Source organism: Diprion similis, chromosome 13 (assembly GCF_021155765.1).
Source record: "Diprion similis isolate iyDipSimi1 chromosome 13, iyDipSimi1.1, whole genome shotgun sequence".
NCBI lineage: Eukaryota > Metazoa > Arthropoda > Insecta > Hymenoptera > Diprionidae > Diprion > Diprion similis.
Genome location: NC_060117.1, coordinates 11,390,119 through 11,409,213, shown reverse-complemented (window position 1 = coordinate 11,409,213; position 19,095 = coordinate 11,390,119). Strand labels below are relative to the sequence as shown.

General features: G+C 40.7%; 1 protein-coding gene across 1 annotated transcript in view; it reads right to left on the bottom strand.

Moving 5' to 3' along the window:
- Positions 1 to 19,095, bottom strand: part of LOC124413872 (dynein axonemal heavy chain 2) — a 468,252-nt gene that overhangs the window by 36,657 nt on the left and 412,500 nt on the right. The window contains exons 41-42 of the mRNA XM_046894658.1: positions 3,854 to 4,126; positions 986 to 1,330 (exon numbers count right to left, since the gene is read on the bottom strand). Of these exons, the coding sequence (XP_046750614.1) occupies positions 986 to 1,330; positions 3,854 to 4,126 (618 nt within the window). The remainder of the gene's footprint in view (positions 1 to 985; positions 1,331 to 3,853; positions 4,127 to 19,095) is intronic.

Below are 19,095 nucleotides of genomic sequence, written 5' to 3'. Positions count from 1 at the left end.
AGACCGTATTTTACATCACTTCACAAACCAATTCAATTTTTGGAAGTCCTATCAACTCACGGGCGGCTAAGTAAGATTTTAGTTAAATTGACTAAATCTGGCAGTTGAATATCATTTACATGAAATAGTATCGATAAGCATATGTTGTTCTTAACTTAAACAGGTAAAGGTATTTCTAACTTCATATTCGATTCACTTGACGAAAAACTTAATTTATTGCGCCATATGGCATTTTATTCCATATGTATAAGTGATTGATTTTTTTAAACCCTCAACGATACGTTCAAAGTAACCATGTTATTAGTCCAGAGGACTCACCATCATTACATAAAACAGTAGCGTTCATAAACCGAATTTAAGTTTCTTTTGCACAGAGAAAAATTGTTACAGATACAGCAGTACGCGAGGACAAGTTTATTTGTGCGATTGTATTGATTATTCATTGTAGAAACTGAAATTTTACTTTTTCGCCCGTGAACAACTCCTTCAATCAGGTCAACTTTTAAGTTAACCGGGATTAGAACCGGGATTAGAACCGGAATTAGAACCGGGATTAGAACTTTTTCCTACTCATTTTGTCAGTCATACTTATTTCAACAATAATAAGCTATTGTAGGCTTATATCGAGATATTTTGTAAAAAAATGAGAGATTGACGTCCATATTAATTTCATATCAGTTGTTTCTGTCTTCACTGAAACAGCTCGTGAAGACTTTAACTTCACAACAGTTGTAGATCGTTTATTTTCAAACAAGAGAGACTTTGGTTCATTGGAATTTACAGCTACCAGATAGGTGCGGTCTTTTCTTGACGAAATGGGAAAGGTTGAGGGGGCATTGTTTTGACTATACTAAATTAGTGTGTGCCTGATACACCTCTAACGGAAGATTATGTGAGAATATAACATTTTACATCGAAACTCTTTGGGGTAAACTGTCATACGATCATGAAGGCTTTTTTATAATTCACCATATAGCTCACGTACTTCGTTGCGATGGGTGCCTGGCCTTGGCCTAGTGACAATGTCATGAATTTGGCGGACATGTCCTGGTTATCAGCAAGTTGCATTAAAGTACTGGTTGGATCAACGCCAGGAGATAAGACAAAAATCAATGGAGTTTGCGCAGTGGAATCTTCCAGCACTGCCTTCATATCAAGTACGGGTGGTTCCACAAATCGTTGCCCAAGATTATTCACAATGAATGATGTAATGCAAAACGAAATTCTATCGGAACGACAACTCCGTACGAATAACATTCGTTGGAACTCATTGCAAGTGTCGTCCCAATCCCCTACCAGTGGAGCGGTTTCTGGCTCAGCGTTCATATACCTGCGGAAATTAAGGGTGAGGGTTAATATAGATTCACAGCAAAATCGTTTCCTTGATTCTGAAAGAAATCCTGTCACTACGATTCGCATCTCAATTTTTTGGGAAAATACAATTGCGCTCAAAGCATAATTTATACGTGTGTTAATTAAAAGAATGCAATTATTGATTTCTATTTGCAATACCGAACACAAATATTCGAGATAACATGTGGAATATTCGGTGACAAGGGTCCAAGAAAAAAAAAATCAAACGTATAACATTTCGGCCCTGTGAACGGGACCATTCAGAACTGCAAATATATTGTACAATCAATCATAAATAAACGATTTATAGATGAAAAGTTCCTCAAACAAATTAAAAAACAAATGAATATAGTGACTGTCGATTCCAAGTGAAATCGAAGAGTCATTTGCCTCATGTCATCAGATCCTTGCATACCTTTTTCTTAGCATTGAATCCACTTCAAAAGAAGCCTAATTTTTTAAAAGAATTTTTCGCTACTCCTTCAGGTGGCGCAACGATTGTTTTTGTGTAATAAAGTGATAACTAAAAAAACCATTTTTTAAATTCTGCAATTCTTTCCACAAATGCTTGGTGAAAAATAAGTAATATCTGTCATAATATGAAAGTGGGCTGCGGCTGCCTCATATTTTTTTCACCTTTTTTTTTACTCTCCAAAATTAAAATTTTTTTTTTTTCAAATCAAATCCTAATCTGTAGTCCTTACAAAAGCGGAAAAATAAAGGTAAAATAAAACATGTCTTGCAAAATTTTGATATTTTGCATATTCTTCAAAATGAATGAGAAAAATATTTTTCTTTTTAATAAAAAAGATCAAAAGACAAAAAGATTTTTCTCATTTATTTTTGAAAATATGCAAAATATCAAAATTTTCCAGGAATCATTTAATTTTTCTTTTAATTTTTCGCTTCTGTAAAGACTATTAGGATTTGATTATTTTTATTTTAGAGAGTAAAAAAAATGTTAAAAAAATATGAGACAGCCGCATCCCACTTTCTAATTATGATAGATATTACTTATTTTTTACCAAGAATCTGTGGAAAAAATTGCAGAATTTAAAAAAAAGGTTTTATTTAGTTGTCCCTTTATTACACAAAAACGATCGTCGCGCCATCCGACAGAGTAGCGAGAAAATTCCGTAAAAGAAATTAGGCTTCTTCTGAAGTCAAATACTGCGAAAAAAAAGTCATGCGCGGATCTGATGAGATGAGGCCAATGACTCTTCGATTTCACTTGGATTGCCCCATATATATAACTTTTTTTCGCAAAAGTTGTGGAATCAAAAAAGTTGTGCACTCAGTTTGACTTTGAAATGACCTTAATCCGAACCTGATGTAGTGAAACTGCCCCTGTTATACGGAGGCAGAACTTTTTCTAACCCTTGGACTGCAACAGTCACTTTACACGTTTTTCGTACGATTTAAAATATACACAGAGTAAGACATTTTTTTTTTTTTTAATATTCTAAACTTCAGAAATCAAAGTCCAAATTCGGTAAAGTGGGTAAATAGACAATATCAAAACTAATGGAGTTTTAGCAAAATGTACTTATTCGAGCATTATGTCAATTTTTCTCTGAGAAAATGCTTTTAAACAGAAACTGAATAAGACATGAAAGATCAGTTTTTTCATAAGCTACAACTTTTGTAGAAAACATTTTTCTGTTATATCAATATTTATCGAAATAAAATAGAACAACTTTTTAAAAATTAATTATTGTCAGGTTTGACCATGAGAATCGTATTTGCGGGTATTTTCACCATGAAATCCGTGATCATCGAATCGACGTACATGAAAATACATGACATGATATGGGTATATGGGATTGAGTTCGTCGGGGAAGGTCAGTGAAGAAAGTGCCTTTAGTTGTATTTTTAGTTTAGCGACGTTTCGGCGGGCCCTGCCTGCCGTCTTCAAGCTTTTTTAAAGTGACATTCCCAGCACTAAAGATGTTTGACGTAAGGCGATCAAGGAGGAAGTGATATGGGTATAGGAAGTTTCAAATCGATCGGAGGTATGGGCTTTTCGGAACTACATCCAAAAAATCAGTGGATTATGATGTCAAGTTTTCTAGGAATAAAGGATTTCTACGGAAATAACAAATTTCAGAATCACCGATTGCATTGCAATCAGTTTGAAGTATTACAGCTTTGACTGACATCATCCGATCGACAAGTAGGGACAAGTAGGGATAAGCCAAAAATGTCAAACTGAAATAAATGAGTCGCGAATACTAATTAATAAATACGAGTATGAAAACACCACTATTTTTTATCAGACTTACTCTTATGAAACGTAGTGCTAGATGTTAAGTAATACTCTCTGTAATGGTACCTACATGGTGTTTTCATCAAGATTTTCATGAGTGAAATTTGTATCCCGCATCAAATGTTCTGTGTATCTTAATGAGACTGCAATCGCTTTGTACTCTGATTAGACGATCATCGATTAGCAAAAAAGTACATGGCTAATAAGTGTTATCAAATATTGAACATTAATCACCAATTATGCCATTCCCTTGGGAATTGTTCGAAGGATACCGCCACACCATGAAATCCTGGAATCTTATCCAGCTCAGTGATGTTATCCCAAGATTCATCAGTTAACCATGTTACAGGCTTATCAGGTTGATTTTCTTTGTCGACAACGATACCTCCTTTCAATAAGAAAGCGTATTCACCCTGCATAACTTTTCCTTGAGCATCCAAAATTTTGATGCACGTACTGAACGAAAATAATAACTTGTGTTGTTCAAAAAGACCTCGGCAAGTGTTCCTGCAGTTAGAAATCATAGCATTAGTTGCCAAGTCATCCTAATCAAGCTAAAGAACTGATGATATTATATATGTTTTATTCCAGTATAAAATATTAGTCCTACGGGGTCAACTATTAATAAGAATTGAAAATCGTTTGTTTTATGATAATTTGTTAATTCTTTGAAAGTGAAATACCTAAAACTTGTTCCGATTATTTTTAGAAAAAATTTCTCTGTTATTTAACCACTGATTTCAAGTAGAAGTAGTGATCTTTTCAGATTTCGTCAACACATTGCTGTCATTGTTATTCTAAGTTTCGTGCAGGGTAATTTTCAAGGCTTGGGTGAAGCGCAAACTGACATTAGTTCGGTGTCCTCCGATTTCGTTAAGACTCATGCATATGGAACATCGAAAACTAAGAGATTTTTTTTATCTGCGGAAAACGGTTCAAAGGGGTGAAAATGACCCCCAAACATGGGCACCGAACGGGGTTACTTCTTGATGCCCTTGATGTATTTCAATGAAACCAACGCTGAAATGTGTTTATAATGAGTAGAAACATTGCAGCGTTGGTTTCATTCAAATACATCAAGCGCATCAAGAAATAACCCCTTTCGGTGCCCATCTTTGGGGGTCGTTTTCACCCCTTTAGACCGTTTTTCTGAAAAAAAATACATGTGTCTTAGTCTTCAATGTTCTACAACATACATGAGTCTCAACGAAAGCAGAGGGAGAAACAAAACTGATGTTCATGTGAGAAAAAAAATATTATTGTGGTTGATTTTGCTCTTCTACTGCTTCGCAAATCAGCCGTCACTTCTTTTTACGGGTTACCTAGTCGCATACGATTTATATGGAGCTCCATAGCTCTAGTGTGCAAATTTTCATCTAAGATTCATTCAACATAATTATGTTTATATATCGGTAGAAAATGATATGGTACGGAAGGGGTAAATTATGGCGAAAGAAGTGGACGACTACACAAAATAAGAAGAGAGGTTGCACGTGATTCCATAGAAAATTGGATGGTAAGGGCATAGATCAGTGTGAAATTACGGAAAATAGACGAGTGAAAGAAACTAGAATGAAACAAAAATATAATTATACTTGAAGCCGCTTCACGCTAAGTGTCACCACAGTTTCAGAGCCAAGACGAAACAGAATTGCCTCTCTGTTTTGCTGCTCTATGGTCTTCATAACGTTTTTTTGTGCAGTGTTCGTCACACATTACAAAAAAGTTTCTCTCAAGCTTACACCAAATACTTGCTATTTACATCGGAAAACCTTCTAGGATGGGTAAATTAAAGAATAGGAAAAGTAGCACTAAAGAAGAACAGGAGGAATCTAGCCGGATTTTTTGAAAATTGCGGCGTATTCGTAAGAAACGAGGTATCGACGCTAGCCACGGTTGGTAGCCATTAGGCGATTACGGCTGCGATTCCGGAATTGTTTGTCAATCCCACCAGCCCCAGACTAACCGGGGAAAAACACTGTTTTTCTGATGTTTCTGACTGTTTCATTGATAGTGACCCTCTTTTTAGGACATACCGTACATTGAAATCAGCGGTGAGCCTGTGAAGGACAGACCGTAAATACAAATATGGTGATGAATTAGATTATAAATCCCGTACATAAAAATACATTCCATGAAAGTTTTCTTTTTAATCAGAGGTAGAATCACCGTTCGCAAACCTCTAACTTTGTCATGTTGTCTATCAGAAAAATTTCTCTGGCAAACGAAGAAGGCAAAGAGAACAAAACCCAGTCGGAGGCTGAATTGCTGACCGATCCTGTAGAACAAATACCAACCCGAGACGACCCTGCTCCAGCAGAAACCCTTTTAGTCGTAGAAACTCTGAAACTATAGGGGGAGCACTTGACCGAGGCCAATCCAAAAGACTTTATCTGTACCCCCAAGTAACAGAATGATGGACGTCCTGGATCGCAGCTGGCCTCAAAAAAGACAAAAGAGAGAGCCTGTTAAAAAAACAATACGGTCGCCTAGGAAACTGTCCCGTAGAGGCACCGAAACTAAATCCAGAATTTGAGTTCTCGTTAGGCGACACAACAACGAGACGGGATAATCTCTTCGTCGAGAAATAAAAAATCCTTGGCTCGGCCATAGTAGCCTTGTGTACGGGCCTCACTAGCCGGCTTGATGCAGACGAAGAAGAAGTTGATGAAAAACAGCTTATTGGTAATTTGTCAGAGGCAGGACGACTATTATCAGACCTGCAACACAACCTGTCAGTAACTCGGAGAGCTTTCATCTCACCACACCTGAACAAACAAACTAAACCAATATTAGACAAATCTGCAGTAACACACAAATTCCTCTTCGGAGATAATTTGGGCAAAAAAATTGAAAAAGTTAAATCTCTTGAAAAAATAGGTCACACCCTCAAACCGCAGACCGCAAACAACCCGGGACCAAAGAAACCCGCTCGCTCATCAAACCAGTTAAACTGGAAAAGCCCACATGCGAAGCAGGGCCCAACGCAAGTGGGCAACAAACCAGAACCAAGGACTGAATCCTATCCAAAGGGCCAACCGTACTTCAAACCACAGGAACAGCAACGATTCAGCAATCACCGACCGAGCACGATGAAGAAAACTCAGAGGTAAAACACACGACATGTGGCAGGCCATTCAAGAAATTTCGTGAATGAGTGGAAACAGACCACAGACAACCCTTTCGTTCTGGATCGCATCCAAAGTCACATAATTCCGTTAACCAGTGACGTCAAACAATCGTACCCTTCAACTCAACCCTCATCCACAGAAATTGAAATCAAAAGTATAATACTAGAAAAGCTGATCTAGATTCGACACTTCTATACTTTCATTTCTACCATATCTTTATTTGAAGGCGGATTTCGTTGCAGAATAATGTAATGTTGGAATATCAGAGAAAGATGTGGAGATACGAATGCCAGATCTAATTAAAATCTCGATAGTCGAGGTACATCAGCCAAACTTCCTCTACCATTTTTTACGCATAAACTCGAATTGTGCGTAACTGAAACAATAATTAAATACATAGAAAGACAAAATCTCTCAGAACAAATGACTCGGGACTCCTCATTGCCCTCAGAAAACCTCATTAAGCAGTATCTTCTGAAACAATTAGTAGGCGGATAATATATTTGTTCTCCGGAATCTCCGGTTCAAAATCTTGCTGATTCTCAAGAACACTCCAATCCACCCTCCAACAACTCTGATTGATTTTAATCCTCGCATAAGAGTTGTTTTTTTATCTCTTAACATGAACAGCTCAATTCAACCTATGGACCAAGGAATGATAAAAACTTTCAAGGCTCATTACACACGACGTTCGTTAGCTTATTTAAAAAAAGCCATGAAACTGAACAGTAAAATATTTGTTGAAAATGCTTACAAAGCATTTAATGTTTTAGATGCAGTGATAATATAATCATAGGAGACTCGTGGGCTGAAGTTGCCGGAAAAAACAATAGCTAGCGAGTGGAAAAAGCATTGCCATGCTGGCGAGTGCAAAAGCAACGACCATTGAACACAGCTTCAGAAGCTGAGGGATTGACCTTAGCCACCGGGAAAAACTTTAAGTCACGCTATGCGATTAGAGTTGGAGGTTAACAAAGAAGATGTCACCGAGTTGTTGGATTCATATAACCAGGAACTGAGGGTCGATGAGCGTATTAAAATCCGAAAGAACAACGTTGTAGAAGAATCTGAAGAATCAGAGCCAGTGCCTGCGGAAAGACAGATGCTTAATGACTGATTGCTACGTTAATGGAGGGTCTCGATCTTATTGAGCATAGAATTCGCATTCTGGAAGACACAAATTGTAATGAAAAACGTATTTCGACCTCAATACAGGGCATATGGGGACTCGTTTCTGCTTACGAAGAGACTTTACTGGAGAAAATAAATTCTCGTCTCGTCAGATGGCAGTGTTCGAATCTCGGAAACTATTTACTTTGAAATAATTCACGTGCTTTTTTAAAAATTCTTCAGCAGACAGTAAAGTCAAAGTAAAACAAACAAAGTAAAACAATCTTCAATATAGCTTTTTCTTTGGAAGTCTGCTGTAATATATGTATCTGATTATCTCTCGTGAGTATGTAGAAGATTAGAGAGTTATATACAACGTGCACCGTGACTAACCTCATTCTAACTTACGTCATCAATACCCAAACGACCAATGGAGTAACTTCAGAGTATTACTATGTGTCTCAAAAAAATTTTATTTGAGTTTTGTCTACCATAGCACTAAGTGTGAAAAGGACAGTAGTGTGTGGAGAGCGCAGTGAGAAAAGTCGTGTGAAAATGTAGAAAAAGGGAGTGAGAGTGTGAAAGCGTGAGGACAGAAAGTACCTACGGTCAGTAGCAAGAGGCGGGTAAAACAACGAAAGCGTCGCAGAGGGGTGAAACTACGAAAAAAAGTACAGAAAAGTGAGGTTAGGGCAGGGTGTGGGAAAAAGAAAGAGCGAAAAAGGCAGACTGAAGGTAAGCAGGGTAAGCAGCAAACTATGAGCAGTAGCGAGAATTCGGTCGAGCCAGACGCCGGCAAGCTAGAAGCCAAAAAGGCCGACAGATCAAACAACGCGACGCGTCTACTGCGAGAGGAAGAGGCAAGGTAGAACATAGGTACGGTAGCCGAGCTATGGAAGAGAAAGGGGGAAACACACGAAGGGGAAAGGAGGGATGAGACAGAGGAGGATTAAGCATACGCTTTTGCAAAATTCAGAAAAACTGGAAGATTGCTAGAAGGAATAAAACAAGTAGGAAGGAAAGAAGATCAGGTAGAAAGTATAAAAGAGGAGCTTGCAAAGTTCATAAGATCATCAGAGCAGGCTAAAACTAAGGGTCAACAAACAAAATAAACCAGTTAGAGAAAAGGATACAGGAGAAAGAAGTCGCAGAAAAAACCGAAAATAAAGGCAGAAAGAAAACTAGCATAGGAAATGGTTCAGAGGAAGAATAGGAAGCGGGCAAGAAAGCAGGAAGACAAGCAGACGAGAGAGGGTAGCAAGATCAACTGAAAGAGGTGGAATGGGTGATAGAAAGGAAACATAGATAGATAGACAGATAATGCTTTTTATTAAGCGCTTTGGGAAAACCCCCTTACAGAGCGACAGTGTAGTACATTGGTGACAAAAAATAAATAAAAAGAAATTATAGGTAGTGTTTGGAAAACATAGAGAGGTAAGAAGAGAAAACATACCGATAAAAGGAGTTACAGTAGAAAGAAGAAAAAAGAAGGAGGCAGCAAAAGACCTGATGAACAAAATAGGAGTGAACGCAGAAGTCATGGGGCGAGTGGAGTTAAAGGGAGGGGAAACAATACAATGAAAATGATAGTTGCGAGACTAGGCAATAGAGTACAAAAGAAAAAAAATGCTCACAGAAACAAGAAACAAGCTTTGGGGTAAAGGGGAGAGAATAAAAGACAACCTAAAATAGAAAGAAGGAAAAAAAGAAAGATAAGGTAGAGAATTAGGGATGTGGCAGTAGCAGAGGGAAGAAGAGTAAAAGTAAGATACGGGTGAATTTGGTTGGAGAATAAAAGACGGAGATGGAATGAAGAGAAAGTAAAGCTGATGGACGAGAACAGAAGAGAAAGAGAGGGAATCGCGAAACCGAGAGTAAGCGTAATAAAAGAGCCGACAGAAGGGAGAGACGAAGCAACAAGGCGGGGTGAAGCAAGCCACGACAGTCGACGACAAAATATGGCAGTAAAAAGAGGCACGAGAGGGCGTAAATCAAGGGGAGAAAGGGGCTTAAACAGAGGGAGAGGCTGATGGACAGGACCAGAAATAGAAGTAGAATAGTCGACGGGGCAGGAAGGAAGCTGGAAAATAGCGTTTTGGAATTTAGCAGGCCCAGCAAAAGAGGACAGAGATTCTTGGAGAGATCTCTAAGAGTGGGACGTGATGGTTACGAGCAAGACGTGAATGGGGAGATGTTTGTGAGTTCGTGACCGAGAATTTGTTGAATGAATCCATTTTTTCGTTGAAGTTGGTCATTAAATGAGTCATTACGATTCATTTTATAATGAATGGAGACATACGAGGGAATGAAGAGGGGGAAATGACGTATGTAGGGGAAAAGGGGGAAACGGTAATAGATAACGCAATAGGAGACAATGAAGTACGGGAAAAAGTTAGAAGGCCGAAGATAGGAGATAGGATAAATTCGGACAATTACCCTGTGATAGCGGAAGTGGGATTGCAAGATAGAAAGAAGGAGAGGAGGAAACCGGAAAAAGTTGCGGTAAGAGAGAATTGGTCAAGAGAAGAGAGAGCAAGATTTGATAGAGAGATAAGATGGCTAGGAGGAGGAGAGAACGAGATAAACGATGATATTGAAAAAAGAACAGGAGAGCTCAGAAGGGTAATAGAGAATAATGCGAACACAGAAACAAGAGAAAAAAGAGGATAGTGGGTGTTGACGGCACGTTCGGGGGACGCACCGAACTCTGGGGAGACCCTCAGTTCCGCGTACCGATCCGACCGTTGGCGCTAGACTCTGAATGGGGGAGGGGGACAGGGTTTGCTGGATGATTTAATCGGAAGACTGAATTTCTGGGCAAATGAGTTTATTCCTCTCATATCCTTAACTACTCTGAGTTTTCTGCAGACCCAGCTACAACTACGCGAATGTACCGATCAACCAATGGCGAGGGCTCGGAATCGTGGTGATCAAACTATATCGATACGTGCGCACCAGCCGTTGTCTCGCGAGGCTGTCACACCCTGGCCATCCCAGGGGGGTAACCATTTGGGAATCCAAAATGGCCAGCCTCGGAGACCTCGCGGTATGGTTGCCTGCTACCGAGTGACCGAGAGTGCGAGCACGGGAGCTCGGTGCTCGAGTCACCTCCACGTACCCGCCCCGGCCCTATCTCTTCGCGAGGCTGCCGCGCCCTGGCCATCGCAGGGGGTAAACCATTTGGCAATCCAAAATGGCCAGCCTCGGAAACCCCTCAGGGTACGGAAGCGCGGCGATCAACGGCCTGTTTCGATGCTTACTTTGATTTTTCCCCAACGTTCTCGCAACCGACTCCTACGACGGTCCGTGAACAAGTGAGCCTTGGACGGTTCGCACGATTCGCGTAAGCCCTGCCCTCTGGTGGTCGATCGCTACATTCGAGGAGTAACAATATCTCATCTGTATAGCACACACATACAACCACAGCATTGCTGCTGCCTACTTCTAGCATCCGTACTCCTTATTTAGCCACTACCATCGTCAACAGTAGGATACGGAAGATAAGAAAAAGAATGAAGAGGTGAGAAGGGTGTTAAGAGACAAGAGAAAGAGAAGATTGCACGTAGAACCTCGCGTAGAACGATACAGAAAAGAAAGCAAAGAATATAATAAGACGAAAACGTCTGGTTCGTGAAGGAATCAGAGAAAGCAAGAACGAAGAGCTGGGTTCGGAAAGTACTAAATATGGTAAGACGAAAAAAGGAAAACAAACGAAAAGATAGAAATGAATGGATCGAAAGATTATTCCATGAGGCTGCTGAGGGGGGTGCAGCAGAAGAGGGTACTAGGAAGAGAAGAGGGAATAAGAGATGAGAACGGAGAAAGAGAAATAAGAAAAACCGGAATAAGGAAAGCTGTGGCCAAAATGAAAGATGGAAAAGCCCCAGGAGTGGATAATATAGTACACAACGTATGATGGTATGGGGGGAGTAGAGGAGTGGGTCTGAAAAACGTGCAACAGAGTATGGAATGGGAAAGGGTGGCTACAGAAATGGAAGGGAGGGCTGATAGTACCGATAGTAATGCGTGGAGAGGGAAAAAGGGTAAAGGACTATGAAGGGGTGACTTTCAAGCCGATGTTACACAAAATCTATGTTACGGTTCTGACGATAAGGCTACTGAAGGAAATGGAGCAGAAGAACATGATTCCCCAAAACCAGACGGGTTTTGGGAGAGGAATGGGAACGGTGGATAATATCTACGTACTGAACCATCTAGTGAGCAAAACATTAATTAAGAGGAAATGATGGATGATACTCATGTTTATAGACCGAAAGGCAGCATTTTACCCCGCGAATAGAGACAGGCTGTTGAAAATAATAAGTGAATGAAGGGTGAGAGAAGAGTTAATAATGAGGGTAATGGAAATATATAGAGAGACGAAGAATAAAGTGAAAGCGGCAGGGGGGAGTGAGGCAAGATGTCCACTAAGCATATGCCTGTTCAACCTTCTGGCAGCAGAGTTAGAAGATGAAATGATCAAAGTAGGCAAAGCAGAAGGAATAAAGTTAGGAGGAAGAAGAGTGTGCACGCTATGGTACGTGACAATGTCGCAGCACTTGCAGAGAGAGAAGAAGAAACGAAGGTGATGATAAGGAGACTAGAAAAGTACCTGGATAGAAAGGACCTAACGCTAAACGCCAAAAATAACCAAAATAATGAGGTAGAGGCGAGGAGGGGGACGAAAAAAGGTGGAATGGGGATTGAAGGGGAAAAGAATAGACAAGAATTCGAATATCTAGGGTATATGATCTCCAAAAATGGAGGACAGGAAGCGAACGTCAGAGACAGGGCAAGAAAGGCAGGAATAGCAATGAGACAGGTATGGGGGCTAGGGGAAAAAAGATTCGGAAAGTATTGGGACAAGAGTTTGTGGATATTCGATAGGTTAGTGTAGACGGTAACAGAATACGCGGCGGAAATTTTGGGGTTAAGGGAGTGGTATATAATAGAGGCCTTGCAAGAAAAATATATCAGATGGTTATTTGGAATCGACTGGAGAATTCCAGGATATATGGTTAGAGAGGAAGTACGAGTAGATAGAGGAAAACTAAAGTCAAGAGTGAATAATAGAGCGTGGAATTTCGAGAGAAAGCTGAAGGCAGGGAAAAGGAGTTAACTCGCAAGGGCGTGCCTGGAAGAAGTAGCGGAAAGAAGCGGAAGTTAAATAAAACTTATAGGATGGGAGGATAGAAAATAATTCATGGCGGGATGGGTAACAGAAGAAGGTAGGGTACGAAGAGATAGAGGAGAGTGATAGGAACAAACATAGGGATAAGAGGTGGGAAAAGATTGTAAGCTCGAAATATTACAGATGGTACAAGAAAATAAAAGTAAAGGGGGTACCAGAGTACCTGAGAAAAGAATAGGGACAGAGCAATAGTTTTAGTATTATTATATTAATTAGTGTTTTTTATTGGATCCAATAAAAAGAAGAAAAAAAAACAGTTTATCACAACGTCAGAAGACGCAAATAAATTTAAGGATGTATGACATAGATCGTCCCAGCCAAAAATTGTATACGATCGGACTTTTCGTACTTTGTTACTTAATAAAGATCTAAAAAAAATCATCAACATTCGGCATGCTATAAACAACAATTATTAATAATAATATTGCTCAAAAGTTATAGTAGTAATACAAGGGGCATTCTGCGTATAGATTCCTGTTACCGACACTTACCGACATTTTCCCCCAGACTCAAACCCTTCTCCGCGATGACGTCACAGTCTACTGTACCGACCGTCGATCAAAATGGCGCTACCTATTTATCGACCGAAGGTTCAACCTTACCGACAGTGTTATCAGCCGAGGGTCAAAATCTTGCTGCTTTACCGACTGTTTCATCGACCGAAGGTCAAAATCACGCGGCTTTACCATCGGTCTCGCTGTTATTCCCCCCTACCGACGGTCGAGGTTTAGCGGAGACGCAAACCCTTCTGTTCCCAACGTACCCATCTCAGGAATGTTCCGGTTAACTTTGAGCGGCTTGCGGTGTGATATTTGACACCCTACATTCCGCAATTAACAGTTCCGAGAATTGTTTTCCTTGACCCGATATCAATTACGTGACATTCTTTTCTCGAAAACTGCTTGTGTAGTCCAAGGACCAGTATGATATCAACCACGTAACATTCGACACTTAATAGTTCTGAGAATGGCTGGGGGGAGCCACGTGACATTCCGTTCCCACGATATCGAACCACGTGTCATTCTTATCAAAAGTCCAAAGCCTGAAGTGATTTTAACCATGTGACATTCTTTTCACCTCCCCCAACAAATTTCAAAACGCAAGTGGGGGAGCAGTGTTATAAAAGTTGGAACCGCAAAGCTCAGCGTCAGTTTGAAGCTGTTCTTCATGAATAGTACTCCGCATCAACAACAACGTGAATTCAAGAAGCGTCTACAACTTTTAATCAAGAATATCGAAGAAGTAAAACAACTCCTAAAAATCAGATCCGAACTGTATCAACTCACAAGAAGATTTGAGGAAATACGACTCAACAGTAACCATCATTATGGACTTCACAAAATTAAATGAAATCGCACGCTTGGAGACTTTCTTGCCATTGAAAAAGCTGGCAGACTTTGACGAATACTACGAGTACGGAGTAAGCAGTGTTCGCCGAGTGAAAACGAAGTTGGGCGACAAAGTGGTTGCAGACTTGGAGGATTCCTTTACCATTTTTCTTCCAAACCGGTTGAATAAAGCCCTCCAAGAAGACGAAGAGCTGTTCCAGAAGGTGACCACAGCCAGTAAGGATGCACGATTGCGCATACGCTACTTTGGTGGACCGTATGGCCAACTTGAATTTATTTATGTATGATCTACACATCACGTATATCCACTACCTTGTAAAAGTCATGCGTTCAATAAAAAAATAAAAAAATAAATGAAATTATTATGCGTTTATTATTTAGCGTAAAACCTTCCTCCTCCTGATAATGATGTTAGTATGGGAGAAATTATACTCTAAACAGCGAACGATGAGGTATCAAATTAATGCATAAATATTTAAAAAAAAGCTTTATTGAAATTACTTTATAACGTTAGTACAATAATTTTATTCAACAGTATCGTAACCAGGATGATATTTTCCCCAGAAATGCGGGATCGTTCTTGTAGATACTTCTGCGCAGTAGCACAAATCGCTCACCGTCGCCATCCGTACAACATGGTGATTCAGTAACCAATTTTGGAGTAACATGACGTTTCGAGCTGCACAATTTGCGTTGGGTATTGTGTGCTCGTCACATCGTACATGTACAGCCGAAGTTTTTTGAATGGTTTGAAGCGATGGACAGCCCAAGTCTAGCAAATCGATGATTTGAACTTTGGGGACTTTTTTAAGCAGCCAATCTCGTTTTTCTTCTCCCTTCACGTACACCCTGCGAGCTTTGCTCAGCTCGTATTCAATTGTCCATTCCACTTTCTCGAACGGTATATTTCCACAGCTCCAAGGTAGACCGTGAAAATTGCGTTTCAACCATGAATTTTGGCTTTTATATTTGACGTGTAGACAGTCCCATTCGTAAGGTGGCTTGAAGAGAAACGTCGATGGAGGTGCTTCCGAGTAGATTGAAATTACAGCCAATTCTTCCAACGTGAAGGTGTTGTCGCAAGGTCTACGGAAGCCTTGTACGTCAACGATGAGCTCCATGTTTCAACTGTGAGAGATGGTGGGAATTGGACAGCTTTTATACCAACTTTTTCACCCCACCACTGAGTGGGTTGTATTCAACGATTCGATCCTGAACAATCAAGCAGTACGCCGATGTTTCAGCGGGAAAGTTGGCTTTAGCTTCAAATTCAAGGCGGATGTCAACGGGTCCGTACTTCAAGGATTCGTTTTGTTTTGAACAGTCAATAACGAATAAGGGAGCCTTCTGAAGAAATTCACTCTTTGTCAGCAACGGCTCGGGGTTCTTGTCGTAGTAGGTAGCTTGGAAGTTTGCGTACATCTCGTACAAGAGTGCGTACAGATTACGACTCATGTTTAGGTTCAGGTTACCGTACGGATAAGATTGTGAGTTTAAGAACAGCTTAACGTCCGTGACATTGCAATGATCGAAATGATTTGCGTTTTTGCCGATCTTGTTCTTTCGACTTGTTTGGAAGGCCAAAATTACATATCGAGGTTTTTCAAGCTGAGTGGAAGTTTTCACAGTCCAAACGTGTTTCGATGTAGTGGGAAGTAAAGGATATTCGTATAATTCCCAACTGTGGAAGCTCATCGAAATAGGCGGGTCTTTCTCAACGAAATTCAGCAGGTCAACTTTTTTCTGATCTGCAAGTTTCAAATACGGTACGAGCCATTCCACTGTATTAATCACGATTTTGTATTCCTCCTCTTGACTTTGCACAATCGCGTTTACATCAGTTTTGGATCTCGTTAAAATCAACTCGTGTTTGGCATTGACAACGATCTTGCGGTAGTCTTCAGCGAAACCCAGTATCGTGCTGAGCGGTATCAATACGTCAAAATTACCCTCGGCATCGGTTAATTTTTTCTTCTCTTTCACGTCAAGCCATCCTGCGTTCTCCATCAGCCAACTCTGACCAGGGTTCAGAGAAGCGTAACCCTTCATTAGACTTGTCAAGCCAACATTCTTGCTTCTGTCGATCTCAACCGCATTAATTTCGTAGCGAATTTCTTCAAATAAGTGACAGATGGCGTTGTTTACGAACTGCGTGTTCACAGTCGCTGTTTCATCAGCTTTTAAGAGTCGTCCGTGGATATGGACCGAACTTTTGCCGGGTAATATGCATAAATCTTGATGCTGAACGGTGATTCGAATTTCATCGCTGTTGTTGAAAGTTGACGAGGCGTAAGGTTTGTGAGCGTGAATTTCGTAATGCGCAATGGATTCGTCGAAGATGACCGGTGTTTGAATGTTTAAGATTTCTTTTTCCATGGTACGTAGCAGACAAAAAAACAGAAAAATCGGATTCTTATTTGCCGGAATTTCCTTTTCCAAAAGGTGTCAGTTTTAAGCCCAGAGCTATCAGGAACTCTACGTTCCGAGGTGTTAACGGTTCGTGAATCGATCGATGACTGACTTGATCGGGACATGTCGACTTACTGATATACCTAATCTCTGGATGTCTGTTATAAACGATACCCATCGTTTATTGCGATTTGATGTGTAGTCTCACAGTTATAACTTCACCACGAAATATAACCAAGTCTCCGTCTTGATCCACTAACCGAAGCTGAACTTGATCTATGGTCCTGACGGTGATCGGAAGGTAAATGACGTGCGACGGCACTTCCACGATCTTATATCCTGGTGGGACGGTTGGAAAAAATTCGTGAATAGTGTGTACTTTACGTCCATTGACATAGGCACCCGTTGTAATGCTGCACTCAACTCGCAACGCGTTGACCTTGAGTATAGTTACAGGCACGTCTGATTCGTGAGTTCTATCAGCCTCCAATACACGTGGTGTGAATCCCAAAAGTTGAGCAATGGAATCGTTCGGTTCAAAGTTTAGACTGCAGTTGCATGTGATTTCGCTGCGTAATGTGTTATTGTTGGGCCTAATGTCGAGCCTGATGTTTGTATTTCTTAGCACGTTTTGAAGATACTTCTCTGTGTCTTCGATCTCGTAGCTGCCGGTAGGTATAGTGATCACTCTATCAGCCACGTAAATTTTATTGTAACCAACATCAACGTTAGGGATTGAATTAAAGGTCAACAATTCTACCAAACCAAGAGCATAACTTTTATCACAAGCAAGTTCAATCGGAGGAAAATATTGCGCTTCGAGAATCGAAGAGGTTCCCGAAATTGTTAACGTTAGTGAATCATCCATGGTTGCGATAGACTGGCTGTGTTAAATTATGCACCATACTTATATAGCTCACCGCTCGAAAATTTCTAGCACAAATGTCCGCATTTGAATGTATCATAATCCTGGTCCCTTTCATGATTGTATTTAACGCTACCAATACCGAGATATTTGATGAGGTCCGAAGGTGGTTGAAGGTTATCGAAACTGTCAAAGTAATCGATGTTACTGTCATGTTTCTTGTACGCAACCCTGTGTGTTCCCGGACCCTCTTTGTCGTCAAGGTTGACTACAGCTGACTCGTTTTTTCGTGGACCGTTTTTGGGCATTTCGTTCCGCATAAAAACACCGCGGAAATACGGTATCTTGAAGATTTTTGCATATTTCAACAAGTCCCAATCGGTCAACGCTCGACGTGGTAGCTTCGCATCTAGTTTTTTGGAAGATGGAGACCGAGACCCGTTTTATACGGTTTAACGCGATAGCTTCCATAGTTTTGTTGTGCCGTTTGCTCTCTTCCAGTTCTCGTTTAGCAGCGCTCGCATCGTTCACAGCTTTTGCTATACCTGCCGCACCACCAGCTATCGCGCCTGTGGCACTAAGTCCAGCGAAAATAGGAATCAAGAATGGTAGAAATCCACCAACTTTTGAAGGTGCCGGTAGAACGCGCGGTGTTCGCACTTTACATTTACCACCCGCTTTTTGAACAGCGTTTTCAGGCCCCTTGAGCGCAGACTCGATAGTTACTTTTGCATCGTTGCTCGAAATCATGGATCGTTTCGCAGCATTTATAATTTTTCTTGAGGTCACGTTTTTCGGTTTTCGAATTCCTATTCCTAGTTTCGATTTCACTTTCATTGTATTAGCTACCGCCAAAGCCGCTGCTTTCTCGCTCAAATTGGCGTCCGGTGCGAAGACCCGTTTCCACGCTTTTTCAGCCAATACCCTATCAGCCGCGTTCCTGACTTCAAGATTTTCACGATTCTGCGAGTAAGCAATGTCATGGTTCTTGCAAGCTGCGTCGACAGGATTGATTTCCGGACCACCTCGCGCGAGTCTCTTTGTCAACTTTGTACCAGGTCCACAGTATTGATAACCAGGTACGTGTAATTCGACTGGAAAACGGTTGATGATTTTATTCACCAGACCTTTGCCGCGATATTGCCGTTTGCTGCTTCGTTTACCTCTGTGCACGATCATGTTCAGGCTCTGACTGACGGGAAAGGTTTAAAACCGGGGTATTTATAGGAAATATGGTCAGTCATGTGCAAGATCCGGTTTGAGGCACAACCTACTAAGCTTCCCGTGATAAATTTCGACAAACTTTCAGAGCAAAATGTGAAAAGACAAAAACGGCATGGGGAATTATTTCCGAACAGTGTGCGTGCAATATTCTGCGGTCCGTCCAATTGTGGTAAAACTAATGCGTTGCTCACACTTAT